This window comes from Diadema antillarum, unplaced genomic scaffold (assembly GCF_040938485.1).
Source record: "Diadema antillarum isolate AM-2024a unplaced genomic scaffold, OU_Dant_1.0 seq00000975_RagTag, whole genome shotgun sequence".
NCBI lineage: Eukaryota > Metazoa > Echinodermata > Echinoidea > Diadematoida > Diadematidae > Diadema > Diadema antillarum.
In genome coordinates this window covers 659,188-676,582 of record NW_027271817.1, presented here as the reverse complement: position 1 = coordinate 676,582, position 17,395 = coordinate 659,188, and the positions used below count along the sequence as shown (strand labels likewise).

The 17,395-nt window shown below is 38.2% G+C and overlaps 2 protein-coding genes across 2 annotated transcripts in view; one reads left to right on the top strand and one right to left on the bottom strand.

Moving 5' to 3' along the window:
• Positions 1 to 17,395, top strand: part of LOC139742036 (cytochrome c oxidase assembly factor 1 homolog) — a 425,467-nt gene that overhangs the window by 78,024 nt on the left and 330,048 nt on the right. The gene's annotated exons all lie outside the window — the stretch shown is intronic.
• Positions 248 to 12,109, bottom strand: LOC139742054 (lysosomal protective protein-like). The gene is made up of 9 exons (XM_071652615.1): positions 11,942 to 12,109; positions 8,991 to 9,102; positions 8,050 to 8,187; positions 6,708 to 6,863; positions 4,870 to 4,961; positions 4,178 to 4,262; positions 3,606 to 3,767; positions 2,829 to 3,013; positions 248 to 1,650 (listed from the first exon to the last, which is right to left on the bottom strand). The coding sequence occupies exons 1-9, from the start codon at positions 12,100 to 12,102 to the stop codon at positions 1,311 to 1,313; spliced, it is 1,431 nt and encodes a 476-aa protein (XP_071508716.1). The 5' UTR covers positions 12,103 to 12,109; the 3' UTR covers positions 248 to 1,310.

The following is a 17,395-nucleotide window of genomic DNA, read 5'->3' as shown; positions in this document are numbered from 1 at the left end:
AACACCTCGCTATATACTTTGTTACCTTGCCACATGATTGTACTGCATAAGCTGTTATCTTTTGTGAGGGTTAAATTTTCGCGATTTTCGCGAATCTCAGTTGGACCGCGAATTTAACAACACGTCAAAATATCACCATACGTTAAGGTAGTAATGCGCTTATGTAGGCCTATGTGTCAATTCTCAAAAACAACATCTCGCGAAAATGTTCGTGACCTCCTCATTCGCTAAAATATATGTACGCGAAAATAACAGCATATACAGTACATGTACACGCACAGCCACCTACTACAATACACAAATAAAATGCCCTACAAGCACTGTCATTCAGGCAAGTTCTCCCTGGTAAACTAGTTTGGAGGCACAAACCCTCCCTTGTCGGTCATAAAGGAGTCCCTCAAAAGCATCTCTTTCATATTCCCTCCACTGTAGCTGCCCCCTTTATTAGGACCAGCTACAATACATGGCCTACGGGACACTGCCAGTGGTGTATGTAGTCTTTCTGGCGCAGACTCCTTTACGACCAACAAAGGTTTGTGTCTGCAAACTAGGTTAACTTCTGGATGTGGCAAGTGATATTTTTTAAACAATTATCATTCTTAAATTCATTTTTTTTTTTTGAAGACGCAAGTACAATGTTGGTCAAAATGTTGTATGAATTGTGTAGAAGTTGTGTAGAATTTATGAAATCAAGACATCATTAGAAATGTATGAGGGGGAAACATTTTAAAAATCTTCATTCACATGCAAACATCTCATTAAGTTTAACAGATATGAATTTCATGGTAAAGACATGCTCTAAGTTGTTTTGTTTTGTAAATGTTTTTGCCTCTGCCAAGGAAGGAGGAGGTCAAGTGATCATTGGTGTTGGTTTGTCTGTTTGCAAAAGAACTCAAAAAATTGTGAATAGATTTACATGAAACTTGCAGAAAAAGTCAATGATGACAAAAGGAACAGATGATTAAATTTTGGTAGTGATTCTGGAATTTTCATGGATTTTCAAAGGATTTTTTCATCTTTTGGTGTATAAGGTTAGTGAACTTGGGAGGTCTAGCTTCGAAGTTTACATACGCGCACTAAAGCACATGCTCTGCTGATAATGTAAACAAAAAGCTTCTATATTGAGAAATTGCAGGTGTGCTTTGTGGAAATAAGTTGCTGGCTTGGCGGAGGTCTGTGCTCTCTGAGTGCTTTTCTGGTTTTGTTTTGTTTTGGTCCTTTTTGCGTGACAGAATGATTATGAAGTATAGAGTGAAAAATATTGTATCATTCATTCATAAAGAATAGAATCTCTGCAGGTTGCCTCCATGTTACAGAGGCTGATTGCTCAGAAACTGCATGATCATGTGATACGACTGGGCGGGCCTCCACTGGGGAACCATGTGTCCCGCCCCTTTCACAGTCACAAAAGAGGCATTGCTGAATTGGTGGACAAAGCCTGCCACCTGATTGTCAACCTTCCACGGCCGTCTTGGATTCACCTCAGTGAGTTGAAGATCCTTCATGAACCATTGGTCAGCCAGGAAGTTACAGACAACATCCACGTCACCATTGTAGACGAGGGCTCGGAGCTGACTCTGTCCCAGTAAGGAGGTGAATTGTGGAGCCACCGTCTGGTAGACTCTTGTGTAGTTTCCTTCCACAGCATCACTGAAAGGAGGAAGACATAGAGAGAGATAAAATGTACACTGGCATGTGGTAGAAAAAAACACTGATCTTTCCTAGTACAAGATTTGATGGAATTCTAGACAATGATTGTTAGGTATCAAACACATATTAGGACAAGATAAAATCAATCTTAAAATATCTGAATGAATGTAGCTTTCTTCTGAAGCACCAATCTAGTACTGAAGGAGATAGGATTCATATCCTAATTACTGTAAATTAATAGTTTGTCTCAGTCAGGATTAATATATAGTAAGACATTCTTAATTCTTCACCAACTGGTAATTTGTTTGAATGTTTGAATAGCTCAGAATTAAATCAAGTGTCAGCAAGAGGCTCAACAAGTCTACTACAGCAAAGACTATTATGGCTGGTTTGTATATGTGTGCATTGTGTGCATTATGACCTGATGCCTGCATAAGACTAAAACATGTAGGGTGGATGGAGAAAAGTAATATTTTATGGGCCTTGTGCAAATTGGAAATACAGCCTCATCACTGTCATACCTACACACCCTCATCACTGTCATACCTACACACCCTCATCACTGCCATACCTACACACTCTCATCACTGCCATACCTACACACCCTCATCACTGCCATACCTACACACCCTCATCACTGCCATACCTACACACCCTCATGCCAACAAGATGAGAGTTTGGCAATTTGTTGTATTTGCTGACAGTAAGATCACATGCAGAGACTCCAACTCTCCCGTTTTCGACGGGAGATCTCCCGCCGAAAACCCATTTTTGCAAAATCTCCCGTTCTCCCGTTTGAGATTTAATTTCTCCCGCCCTGGCTCTGTGTCTCCCGTTCGAAAGGATTTCTTATTTATTGCTATTGTATGTTGCAAAAAATAAGCCTTACAATGTTGTACATAGCACCAAAAGCATCTAGAACCCTGGGAACTTCGCGCTTCGCACACATCAACTTGGAGTCTCCCGTTTGCTAGGGGTTTCAGGCGGGAGAATCTCCAGATCAGAAGGTGCTTTGGGTTGGAGTCTCTGCACATGGGAAGTACCCTATGGATGATTGGGGTAAATTACCACATTAAATGTTACAGAAACCAAACAACCACTTAGATGGTAAACTTTCTGCTTATCATTCAGTGTCATCCAGGGTCATCAGAGGTCAAAGAGGTCATTTGAGGTCATACCTGCAGACCTGCCAAGCCGGTACAGAGTCTGGGATGTGTAGAGCCTCTCTCACATCTTTGCGGCTAAGATAGGTGGTCTCAGCAGTCACATCAATACAGGGATCAATATTGGAGCCAATATCCTTAGGATCAGTGAAGGAGAATCCATGTGACTTGTAGTGGGTCGTCCCCTGTAATCCTTTCAGCTGCACAGTAAATTCAATCATTCAAATTATGATGTCTTCAATACATTTTACAATATTACCTATTCACAAATAAATGAAAAGTAGGAATAACATATAGAATTGCTCACAAACATTGCTCTTCAAGGGCGAGAAATGCATAAAAATAATAACAAAAACTGAAATGACAGAAAATTTGGATCATGAAAACAGAAGTTGCTTTCATAACTGATTCCTCAGTATTGACCAGCAGAAGTCATCCTAAGCACTGTAAGTCTCTTCTGTACATCATGACTCTCAGTGTGGGTAATGGATACCTTTTAGTTTGTGAGTCACAAACTTCTGCCAGAGTAAGACCTGCCTACCACACAGTAACAATCAATGAACCTGCTCCTTGCACCATCTCTGACATGGCTTGTTGTAACCTCTCTCCCATCAAATTTCAATCATCAAATGCAATGCTTAATGACAGTGACAAATTTGTAAACTTATAGAAAAAGTAAAAAAACTTTGATGTAAAATATCATGGTGTAATTCATACCCCATCCAGTAGAGTACAAACTAAGGCAAGTTTAGTTCTCCAGAGTAAGACTTTACCTCACACAGTCATTCTCACCTTTCTATAACTTTTGGGCTGCACATCATAACCCATCTTAAGAGCTGACTTCATGTCAAACTCGTATCGCTTCATCTGAACAGGAATGCCTCCTGCACAGTCAGTGTAGATGGAGTAGGCGTTGATACCACTATCATACACCAGGGTTGCCATCTCATCATACTGTGGGAGAAACATGGGGCAAGAAAAAAAAAAACACACACACACACACATTTACACTTTATCGTAAGGATCACAAGAATTGACACCAATCTGTGGTAAATGGAATCGGAGGTGGATAATATTTTTCCCCTACTACAAGAACTCATTGCAACTGACTGACAAATTGCCCTTCATAACGTAAATATGAGCCGAATCAATAAGTGCTTTAGTAGTAGCCATAATCAAAATCATGGGCATACAGACCAAAAAACTTTTGTCCAACAACCAGTGCTGGTTCTAATCCTAATAGCATGCAGCAGGTACCGCACGTTTATTATAACCAGCACTGGCTGTCAGGCAGAAGCTCGGTGGCCTAGTGGTGTGATTTGTTGTTGAGTTATAGCCTACTGTAGAGTAAGAAGTCAACATACCGCTTGTTTACACTTGGTGTTGGTGGAGTTAAAGAACTGACAATAGGAGCCAAGACAGCAGTATGTCTGGAGTCTATCCCACAAACTGAAAAGTAAACAAAGTCATTAAGTCATTCAAATAGTAAAGATAAAATTTTAGTGTACATTCATTCAATCTGCTTTCTGCTTGTAAATTAACACAAATATAATGGCTACTTTATATCATCACATTCTACTGTTCATCAAATGCTCTAAAACTTACTGCTTACATTTGGAAGGTGGCAAAAATAAGTGTTTATGACCAATAAGATAGGAGCTTTGTAAACATCACCTGGCATGGTTACATGCTGTATTGCTGGATTTACAGAGGACACACTTTTCACTGCAGTGCAGCCTGCTCTGAGGACACTGAAGTCACAAGTAGCTTTATGTAAATGTGCCATGTCATTCAGCTATCAGACTATGTCCTAACTAATATGATTGCGCCATTAAGTGCTACAGGACTGATAAATCATCTTGTCTTCACAAGGAGCATGATTGATGTTTGTAAAGCTGCATGTGGGTGGAAATGCTGTCAACATAAGCATTGGTAATTTCGCTCAGACATGCCAACATGGCGATGTCAGAAAATGCTTGACAATGACCTTTCTTTAAGCAACCAATCAAAGCTTTACGATTCCCACAGTGGATAAAGGTGGGATTGGAACACTTACCCTTGGTCAATGAGGGAGTGGTAGTAGGCAAAGTAGACTGCAGAATTCATGTTAACTGTCATATTGAGGAGACCGTTGCCAATTGCAAAACCCTGTAAAAAAAAATTATAATAATAATAACTAGAAATGTCGCTATGGCGACTGATGCCTCCGCCATAATGCATGATTCTCCCAATAGGCGTATAGTACAATGTCTTCACAATGTGTGATCCATGACAGTTTCACATAACTGGCAAAATATTGAAATGACAGGTTTGTCAGAAATGTCTTGAACTGGGTTTGCTATAATTTTCTAAGACTGCAGTTACACATATTTGGGGAATTTTGGGGAAGTTTATGCATTGAGTAATTTCCAAGGTATGAAGAAAGAGTGTGATGACGGTACAAAATAGATTTTTTTATTTATTTATTTTTATTTTCATTTTTATTTTTATTTTTATTTATTTATTTATTTATTTATTTTTTTTTTTGGGGGGGGGGGGTATTGTAGCCTGGCCTTTGACCCTTAACCTTTGACCTTTGACCTTCTGGCTGGAAATTTCCTGGAGAATCTCCATTAGGTAATGCAAGTATTAAGTTTTGAAACTAATAATGCAAGCACTGCATACTAGTATATGACAGGAAATAGTAAAATTTTGAGGAGTTGACCTTGACCTTTGACCCCTGACTATTGACCCATGACCCATAAATTCCCTAGATAATCCCTGCCAGACAGTACATGCGTATGTACCAAACCAAGTTCCACGAAGATAAATTAAACCATTTGCGAGAAAAGTGATATTGCAACATTTTCACCTAACCTGTGACCTTTTGACCTTTGACCTTATGACATGAAACTCTCTTTGGAGAATCTTTACGCAGTAGTACATGTCCACACCAAGTTTCAAGAAAATACCTTTGGGCATTGCATAGATATGGGGGAAATTGCAACATTTGTAGCATTTGACCTTGACCTTTTGACCTTTGACCTCTTGCCAATGTCACTAAAATCGACTCAACTAATTGTCCCATCATACATCATCCTTGGACCAAGTTTGGTGAAAGCTGCTTCATCCAGTTTTGAGTTATCACGTAAACAGATAAAAATTAGGATTTGACCTTGATCTTTGACCTTTGACCTCTGTCCGATTTCACTGAAAAACTAATCAAGTAATTGTCCCATCATACATCATCCTTCAAAAAAGTTTGGTGAAATTTGCTCCATCCAGTCTTGAGTTATCGCGTAAACGGATACAATTTCATGATTTGACCTTGACCTTTGACCTTTAACCGAATTCAACCAAAATCTAATCAAATAATTACCCCATCATACTTCATACTTGGACCAAGTTTGGTAAAATTTCAGTAAATATTACTCAAGTTATCGCGTAAACGAACGCAGACGGACATACGGACGGACGGACAACCCGAAAACATAATGCCTCGGGCACCACTTCATGGCGGAGGCATAAAAATATCATTGACAAACCATAATTGCAACTGACTGCATGTTTGTTTCCCAAAGTACTTCTGTCCTTGTCTAATGAAAAGTTGCCACAAGTTAAAAACAACGATTTTTCTTCCCCCCCCCCCTTTTTTTCTAGCTATGTTAATATTATTGCACTTAAATTTCTGCATGAATTGAGTCAGGGTGTTTAAGAGTGTTGGAATATGATCATATGGCTTACATGATGCAGTAAGTTATTATACAATAATATGAGAACTACATCCTGCATATCTCATATTCCATGACAAAAACTATTATATGCTGATTATTTAATTTCACTCTAGATTCCAGTTACAATGATTCTGGCTGAACTCTTGAAAAATAACTGGCAAGCAGTGAGAGTAGGACTTACTTCCAGCTTGATGGAAGAGTCATTGACAACCAACATGGCGAGTGTTGGAATGTAAACCCCAGCATAACTCTCACCAGCCAGATAGAAAGAGTTGTTGACATACTCAGGAAATTTCAGGAAGAAGTCTTGAAGTGCAATATAGTTATCCTGGGCGACCTGTTTACAAATAAAAACATTACATCTTTGACAATTTAGCTGAACTAAGATGAGTATCACAACAGAAATCCATACACAAGGAAGAAATATACAAATACTCATAATCTCACCAAATTGTCCTTACAAACACTTGAGTTAGGGAATAACTTGTGGTTCACACAGCTGGTCTTTTGCCTATAGATGATGCCCATGAAACTCAGTTGTCAAAATCATTATAGTCGATAATTGACTATTATAAAAGATATGAATGTTATTGCAGCTATGGGAAAAGAAAACTTAATTAATACTACTGCCAATTTTATGCAATTGGTTGGGCTGATCTATGGTAGCAGCTCTTCCAATGTAAATTCTCTCTCTCTCTCTCTCTTTTCTTGATTGATCAACAGCATTTGGACAACAACTATTATAAAATGGGTTCAAGAATGTAGCCAATTGGAAGCGCTGAAATGAGTCACGTGTGCCTGTATTGATTTCTCACTAACATGCACGGCCTGACGTCACAATGTTTACACTAACAGTGCGCACTCAATCAGTTGTTACAAGTGCGTCGCGCGCTACTATACACGCTGTCAATCCTGTAAACAACTTCTAGTTCGGGCTGCCGGCCGGCCTTTCTTGTGTGAATAACATGCGTACGTATGCGTATGCTCCTATACGTACAGTACTTATATGTGCGGGATTTCCGAGTGCGACGTGCATAAATTTTTGGGACGAACATCTTCGGACATCTTGACTCTTTGACTGGTATTGACCCACAAAGGTACGTGAAAAATGCTGTTAGTTTTCGACCCATTTTATAAAACAAATGATGCACAGGATTATTTCGTGGCGTTAGTGGAGATGCAGCTCACTCTTGGGTATTTACAATGTAGTGCAACATGCACTCGGCTTCGCCTCGTGCATGTTTCACAATTGTAAATACCCTCGAGCGCTACATCTCCACTAACACACTCTATCCTGTGCATCATTGGTATAATATCTCATCAATGACTGGGATGACTATCACATTACACAAAATTAGATTTTTGTGAAGAGCTGGCTCTTTCTTGTGGTCATAAGTCTAATGGAAGTCAGTGAGAATACAGAAAATCAGCACAAAACAATTTTGGGGGTTGTACTGAATAAGATCAGTAGTTGACTATAGGGCCTGTGATGACAGCTCAGTGGTTGATAAGGTGAAAATGACCTTGTCATCGTTGGTTGCTATGTCCATGCTTGGTGAATAGGAGAAACCCACTCCTGCAGGACTCTCCAAGAAGATCACATTGGCCTGTTTGTTCCAGCTGTACTCATTAACATACAGGGTGGCACCATCATTGTTGACCTTTGTCCAAGAGGAAAAATAAACAATTTCAAAACTTCAGTTTCAGCAGGATATAAAAATCAGTTGCATTTCTTCAAATGCCCAAGATAAAAGCGACTGTACAGTTCTGGTTGAGGTGAGGATTTAGCTTTTAATGTTTTTCGAGATACCTGGTATTCAGGAACCATGCGTGTCAAAGAGCATGCAATTCTAAGGGGAATCAAAAGTTTATACGATGCAAATCAATTTTGAAATGGCAGAGATATCCCCAAACAAGGTGAAACAAAGAGATCCTAATAAAAGTTGTGGCCTGTTGCCTGTTATTATTATCACTTTTGGATATCTCAGCCATTTGAAAACCAACTGTCATCATATAAATGTTGAATCTTTCTTAAAATTACATGCTCTTTCATATTCCATAAGAGGTTTCTTATTACCTCACTTAGGAATGTTATAAACCTGGATCCTCACCTCAACCAGTACTGTACAGTCCCTTTAAGCTGCCTAGTAATGGAATTGCAAACATCAAAACCACATCCAAAAAACTTAACGTAACAGCCTTCAAAAAAAAAAGATTGTCCAAAATATTCCCCCCTTAAAAAAAAAAAAAAAAAAAAAAAAAAAAAAAATCTTTAAGAACTAAACTATACAGTACCTCATATGCAGGACTTTCTTCAACACGAGAGTTCAGATTTACTTATGGAAGCTGCAGTTATTTGTTCTGCTTTCTACAGCAATCATCAAGTGAAATGGGTATATTAGTATCCATGGCTGACGTCTACAATCCTAACTAAATCATGATACAGGATTAGCTCTCTTCTTACATGGAATGGTCCAAGCTCTGAGAGAAATCCATCCAGTGAGCTGCAGCCCGGTCCTCCATTCAGCCATAAAATGAGTGGATCAGTAGCAGGCTGAGATTGTGACTCAACAAACCTGAAAATAGGAGATATCAAATGATAGTATTGTAAAAGACTCATCAGGTCTGTACATTTATGCAAATATTTGGTACTATTCATCAAGACTTTGTGTCCTCATTTGTATGCTATGGTGATTTAGACTCAGATAGTCATATGACTTCGGCACTGGAGGTAAGAACTGTGACAAGAATTGCTTTGCAAAGCCATCCCCTCCCCTCCCCCCTCCCCCCTCCCCCTCCCCCCCCCCCCCTCTCTCTCTCTCTCTCTCTCTTACTGGCACACCCTTGAACATATAAATTATCACAAAGAAAGTTACATCTACATTGTATATCATATCTGACTAAAGTACAACCATAATCATTGTTTCAGAATAAAAGCAGAATAGTGTAAACCCTTACTACGAAGGATACCTGTAGTATCAAATCTTTTGTATCACTCTTTTTCAGTGTTCCCTGGATAGACTGCCAAATTATGAGTGCTTAAATCACAATTATTGTGTGCTATAAAATGGTGCTAAGATAAACCTATGAAATTTGCAGTAGGCCTTGCGGTGCAAGCTCAGCATTTTTTGAAGCCCAGGATGTGTGTGAACGTACAGTGCGAAGATGACAAAATAAATGCATGTGTGGAAGTTAAATGAAATATGACAAGCTCTCTTGCTACTCTGCACTGACAAGTTTCTTAAAAATCATAATCAATTCGACACATTTTGTGTACTGCAGTATGCCATTCTGTGAGAAATGGGTAGAACCTAGGTTTTTTTTCTTTAAAGATTTCAACCCATTAAACCAAAGAGGTTACTTGGTTATCAGGTAAAGTGAGTCGCCCATAATTCGACCATATCAAATGCCTTACGAAATGCAACTGCTTGAGTACATGTGTAAAACCTATGGTATTAGCCAATAGCCTATGCTTTTGCTTGTGGTCGAATATGGTAGGTAGGTAGGTATTCATTTCCGTTAAAAACATGTACAAAAAAACACATACAGTTTAAAACGGCTTGAATGCCCATATTCAGCGGTGCCGCCATGGTACCACTGGTCTTCCACGGGGTCCAGTTACATAATAATTAGACAAGCCTTTACAATATGCAAAGAGGCAGAATGATAGAGATAAAATTGGAAAGAGATTGAGAGAAAAAAAAAATATAGGGCTTGAGGTTACAACATACATGACATTACATAATCAAACATTACATAACAGAACAGAACAAACTAAACCCGGCTGTCCTGTCACAGCAAACAATACATAGCAACTGGGATTCATGAATTGGTATATATCCTTTAAAAAAAAAAAATTAAATTTAAGGCTGATTGAGCAGCTGGTGGTAGGTTATTATACATAAATGCCGCTCGATATGTAAATGATCTTTTGAGAAATTCAGTATAGGGTTTGGGTAAACTATGGGTGCGTTTATAAGATTTTTCTTCTGGCCAGAAACAGTGTTTTGAAACACTGTTTCTGGCCAAACAGTGATTCTAGCTCGAAAAAAATTCTTATAAACGCTCGCCGTGATTTGAAACAGTGTTTTGAAACACTGTTTGTAAACGCACAAAATAGTGCGTTTACAAACAGTGTTTCTGTAGAATCAGTGTTTCAAAAATCTTATAAACGCAACCAAGTGGCAAACACTGTTTATGTGACGTCACAATGCCTTGCGCGCACCCTGTTTGACCTTTTGCCGAGGAAAAACTGCGCAGAGTGAGTTGCGCAATGGCACAGTCTGAGCGAGAGCCCCAACACGCTCGGAGAAAAAAATCTTATAAACGCTCTCCTGACAAAAGTGTGATTTGAAACAGTGTTTCAAAACAGTGATTCTAGGCCCGCAAAATCTTATAAACGCACCCTAAGTTTGTTTCCAAAACGCAAAGAATAAGGGTGAGAGAGATAATCAAAAGATTCAGACGGATATTCTGGGGTCATACCATGGAGTTTTCTGAACAAACATGTCATCAGGCGTTTATCTCTTCTTTCTACTAAAGTGTCCCATTTCATAGCATTGTGAATCTCCAGGTTCGAAACATGAGATTCCCATTTTATCTGGAGTATTAATCGGCCAGCCCTATTTTGTAATTTCTGTAATCTATCAATGTGCAGTTTACAAGCAGAGCCATAAACAACATCGCCATAATCAAAACGTAGTAAAATAACAGCATTATGAATTAACTTTAATATAATTGGCACGGGAGGTCGAATCTTGGTGCAGATTTTTTGACATAGAGATGAATATTGATTGATGTCAACATAAACTCGAGTCAGTCTTTTTGGGTTTAAAGTTTGCAAGCCTTTTGTTAATACAGGCAACAGGATCAACATGAGCATGTTGTGACGGCAATAGGCCTACACTGTACATGCAATTTGTATAACTCACCACCCGCGATCGCAATATATATTAACAAAAACTTCATTAAATATTTCGTCCATTACTAGCACTGGCATTAAACTAACTTTGACCAGCCTGTACTTGAAGCTCCCACAGTAACGTGGTAAAAGGAGCCCCCCCCCCCCCCCCCCTTTCCCCCGGGGTTAGCATTAAATTTACTTTGCATAAATTACTGGCACTTTACTGAAAAAAAATGGACAATTCAAGTTTTCACAACTTTTCCCATCACGTTAATTGCTACACTTAATAACAGACAGGCATATGAACAAACGAACAAATCCACATCAGCAAATGTCTCCTTGATAGGACTCTGTTTCCGGTTCCTTCAAACTTGAAATAAGATTCAGAAGAAGAACTTGAGTAGCCCTACATTTAGTATCGTGACTCCCCCTGATCCTTGACGTCGATCACTTAAATGCAGAAAGCAGAAAAACGTATGTTTGGGACTAAACCAGTCGAGTCGCTTACTTACCAGTAGTGAAGCTTTTTGTCACCGGTAGCATTAAGATATCCCGAATACTGGTTGAAAGCAGGTGCTCCAGAAGGAATGCCGGGTAGTTTAGTGACTTTGTCAGGAGCATATGCAGCTAGAGCCGCTGATGTAAACACACAAAAGAGAATTACGCGCTTCATTTTGACCTTTCCCGTGAATGGGAAACGTAACACAAGCCCTCGGAGGAAATGTAGGAAGTGTAGCTAGCTTGGACTTCGTAGGAGCTATGCTATTTAGAGAGCTGCGGAGGTAGGATGAGTGCACAGAGTTCTGTGGATGAGTGTCGGGGAAAACATCACATGATCTAGATATAATCAAGTCACGGACCGCAACCGCTTGCGATAGCTAGCGCTGTTACAATCCGGCCTTTACTTGCTTTTTTTTTTTTCTGTGGGAACCAGGATGTATAATCTATGCATTTTGACATGTTATAATAGGGCCTAACCTCAGCGTCACTTATTTAGCCAAATGAATATTTTTAATAAATATCACATACACGTGCATATTTTCTAATAACATTTCTGCATTTTTTTCCAGTTCAGACTACAAAAAGGGCCTATTTGATATACCCGGTACCACAGTGTATTTCATGATCATCAGTCAAATGATAGAAGTAGGTATTTACTATGTTTATGAATATGTGGCATCAGCCTCGGTTCAATATTGAATATATCAAGACCTTTGAAGCACTTTCTCTTATCTGCCATTTTTTTCAAGATTATAAGGGTCTTCATATCTTTAATTACCAGTAATGTTTTATAAAATTATATATCTTACCTGCCAAATTTCATGGTCTATATTGCACTCCTTTATGTTTTAATGAATGATTGTATGAGTTATTATATTCTTCCTCATTTTAGGGGCACCAGATTTCATTGTCAGGGCCATGCGTCAGGCCACCACCAAAAAGGAAAGCTGAAATGATTTGTACATAGAATATGTGTACTTTACTTTGGTATGTGACATATACATGTTGATTTTCTCTCCCTTTCTTTGCAGTTTCCTTTAATTGTAATATCAGTGATGACACCTTCATTTTTCATTCCTGGTACCAGTGGTATGTGGTTTTAATTGTCCCCCTCTACCCATCTCTCCCCCCCCCCAACCCCCCCCCCCCCAAAAAAAAAAAAACAAAAAAAAAACAAAACAAAAAAAAAAAAAAAACGGATGGGGCATTTGAAGCATGTACAATAGGGGTGGGGCGGGGTGGATGAAATATAATTCGATGTATAAGATAAGGTGGGAAGAGTAAGAAAGATAGAGAGGGCAATATAAATCAGGAAAGAATTTAAACATAGTTGTACTGCACTTATATTAATGGTACCTGTAATCTTATTAGGAAAGCTGGATATAAAGGATAACATTTGATACACATTACACCCTAAAGGCCTCGTGTTAAAGGGATGGTATAGTATTGGTTGTGATGAGAATTCAGCTTTTCACATTTTGCAAGATAGATGTACTTAGAAAACACCTTGTGAAATGTTAAAAGGCATGCAATTCTAAGAGGTATTGAAATTTTAATTGATAAAGATCGGTTTTGAAATGGCTGATATAAAAAACAAGGAAAAACAAAGCAATCCTGATAAAAGGTGGGTCCCATCTTTTATTAGGATCACTTTGTTTGGGATATCTCAGCCATTTCAAAACCAATTTTCATGAAATAAACTTTGAATTCCTCTTAGAATTATATGTTCCTTCAAATTTCAAGAGGTTTGTCATTATCTGAAAGAAAAAAAAATCATCAAAAAACGTTGAAAATCTATTTCGTGGTTATTTTTTTCCTCTTTTGCTTCTATTACTCAAGGCAATACACACACACAAAAAAAAAAAAACTTGATCATTGGTGATGTGCTTAATTTTTCTGTGGTAATCACCTAAGCCTGTGTATCAATGTGTTGCTTGTAGAAGTATGAAGCGTAAGATCATGTCAAATACGTATGTGCATTTGTCTCCTGCTCTTTTGACGTGCACTGCATGGTCAGCAGTCAAACTGGAATGGTGGGGGATTTTCCTCTATCTCTCATGATACTAGTACCAGTGATTAAGATGGTGATTTATAACAATTATTGTGTTTACAAGTTAATGTCTGAAACTTTAAGCACATGTTCAGATATTATACCAAGACTGCAAAAAACACCAAAAAAAAAAAAAAAAAAACCCTTTATCATACAGGTATGCCAGTTGTTTCTTGAAACCATGGTTTTTAAAACGCTTGCATTTCCAATGCATTTACACCCTATAACATATTTCTGTAGTACACACAATGCATTTTAATTTCAGTGTCTTGTCTCAATTATGACACATTCAGTATAATACTAGTGCCTTCCTGGGAGTTGTTGCCAAAGTTCCCTTTGGATAATCCTTATCAATTCTATGTCACTTCCATGCCATCTCTCAATGCAAGTTTGATGTGAAGAGAGGTGAAAATGCAGTAGGAAAATATGAATTCAAAAGTTTTTAACATGGCAAAAAATTTCCTGGGCCTTTGCACTGACGATCCCTTTCCTCTAAATACATGGGAAATGCAGCATAGCCATACATGTACAATATACCATATGGCCCCCAAAAAAATTACAAAGGACCCTCTGCAATGATAACTTTAAAATTAGAGACTCAATCCAAATACTATTTCACAGTATGAAACTATAACTTATTACCCAAGTCTTGCAGAAAACCCCATCCGATTTGCTTCAGTAGTCAAAGAGAATTGAGGATTTTTGTAGAGCATGTCAGGAATCCCTTCCCTCCAAGTTCTGTCCATTGTGTTCCACATTAATATGCAGTTCCAGAGCATCCAAGTGCTGAACTTGGAAGAATCACATCCACAACATGCTTCACAGCAATTCACATTTCTCTGTGAACACCTAACCAAATCGAATGGGGTTTTCAGCCAAATATAGGTGAAATGTTATATTTCTAGACCCTGAAATAGCATTCAGACAGTCTAATCATATTGGAAGTTATCAGTGCAAAAATCCAATTGTAATTTTTTGGGGGGACATACTGTACAGTGTACTATATTCTATGTATCTTTGAATCAAATTGAAATTACACATGTATATGATCACAGATCAAATTGGAGGGTGTCTTCATGTTTTTCTATTTAAAATGCACATGCTGAACACATAGATGTAATCAGGACATCATAAAAGGAGATCAATGTCTCAGCCAGTGAATATAGTGACTTGTATGACTTGTGGCTGAACTTACCTTTCTCTATATTATAAAGTTTATGTCACAAATTTGTCAACAACTACAGGTAACTGAAGATACTGTGATCGGTCTAGGTGTGTCAACATCCATGTAAGTTAACAGATTTTCTCTGGTCTCATCTATGTCCAGTAACAGACGGTTAACTACAATTTGCCCTGCTTTTTATCAAGATGGCAAAGTTGAGAAGCATTTGCTCACAGGAAAACCTCTTCACACTGATCACTATCACTCACGGATTCACCCACAAAGTCTACCAAACATGAAATGAATAGGGAGAGAAAGTAAGAACTCTTCTTTTTTTCTCAGTATAATTTTGAGCACTGCCTGAGCGGTCATAATAACAATTAATCAGTCAAATATCAAGAAAGGGGTCAGAAATTCCATCAAATTCCAATCTGTGAAAATATCATATAACAGTGCACATAAATGGAGAGCCATGGCCTAAAGTATCCAATCCACAGTACTCCACAAAAATAGAGTGCTAAGAGTCCTTATTCTGTCAAATTATTTTCAGGTGTGTGTAAAGATGTATTACACCCAGAAATACGGTAGCAAAATTGCAAAATTCCAGAGCAGGACCTTTGCAGAAGACTCTCCTAGCACTACTGATGAGAAGGGCACTGCACCGGTGAAAGAGATTGACAGATTACTTTCATAAAATGAAGACACATGCATATTCTTTCATGAAGTGGATATTGTGTTATAGTTTAACTTGGCAAGCACTCTTGTAACATCTTTGCCATGGCTATGAACTATGAAGTAGACTGAGAAAGTCTTTGAGCTATACAAGGATGTCACTAGGTCACTTCTATCAACACTCTTTTTCATGTTTAAAAAAAATCATAGACTTGAAACCCTGACACAAAATAAAATTGCTTTTCCTTCTGTTTGTACACTAACAGTCAAAGTGGCATTAAAATAAAGAAGGTCCATACTCAAAACACACAATTCACCATCTACTAGTTTGACATCATTTACAATATAATACTACAATGCTTCACAGGTCAAACAAGACTACATCACTCAGTGGCTGAAGAAAAATGCCAAATGTACATGAGTCACATGCCTAATATTTAAAAAAAGAATGGGCACTAGACACATACGACAGCACAACAAATTAGTTTTCCTTGCTATGTCCACATAAAACAGTATGTTTGCCTTTTTTGTATAAAAATATGATTGCTCTCCACATCTTGAAACTTGACATTTAAATATTCACAAGAACAGATCTTCACAAGAAAGCATGAATAACCAATGTACGGTATTACCCATACTGACACTGAATCTGGCCTAGCTGGTAGACCACTATGCTCTCTTAAAGAAACATTACCAAAATGCTGCTGTAAACAGACAATAAAAAATCACTGTTCATGGTGGGTGAGTCCATTCAATTGTGTTTAGACATCTTTCTATCTCTCACCAATCTCATCGCTCTTTCTCTTCAATAAATGGACACAATTCCCTGTGTGAGTCTGTCATGCTGTTTGACTCAAGCCCACAAGTAGCCACCATTCATTATTTGCAAATTGCCACGGCACTCAACTGCCATGGCTACAAAAATCATGTAGGTGTAAAACGTGACCTGTTACTGGCATGACCTCCAGCCAAACACCAGAGCTGAAAGGATTCATCATTTTGTTCACACCAATGAGTTTGACATCACTGGTGAGGTAACAAATCTGGTGTTGGGTAGTCACACTGATCCTTTTCATGTCTTAATTCCCTAACAGCAAGTCACTCTTCCTTATGTCTAGGTATACATGAGAAAGAATATGAAAACCTGACCTGGTCACAGCACAAATTAGCACTTGTGATTTCTAGCATTCAGAACACTGATTCCACAGACAGCAGTCTTTGCACCTTTGCTAGTATATCCCTGATGTAAACTCACTCTGCAATCCTCCAAGTTTTGAAACACACAAAGTAAAGTAAAATGCCCTTCAATGTCTCTACTAAAATGATAATGTTCAAGCCAAAAATAAAAGCATTGCAAATAAAGTATTCAAATCAAATGCATCACAACTTACAAAACACAAGCTTAGGCCTTGCAATAAGAACACAATTATTCATATCCACATATTTCATAATTTAACATGACATGATGTCACATGATTCAGTGAACTAAGAATGAAATTGACTTCAGCAATGCAAACTAGTGAATGCAAAAAAAAAAAAAGACAAGAAAAAAGGAGACAAATAATACCATGCTGACAAGGT

Excerpts from the sequence above, each read along its gene's own strand:
- LOC139742054 (XM_071652615.1), bottom strand. The coding sequence starts at position 12,102 with ATGAAGCGCGTAATTCTCTTTTGTGTGTTTACATCAGCGGCTCTAGCT. Across the intron at positions 4,962-6,707 it reads ACTCTTCCATCAAGCTGGAA|GGTTTTGCAATTGGCAACGG; the intron begins GTAAGTCCTACT and ends TTTTTTTTACAG. Across the intron at positions 3,014-3,605 it reads AGCCCAAAAGTTATAGAAAG|CTGAAAGGATTACAGGGGAC; the intron begins GTGAGAATGACT and ends TTTACTGTGCAG.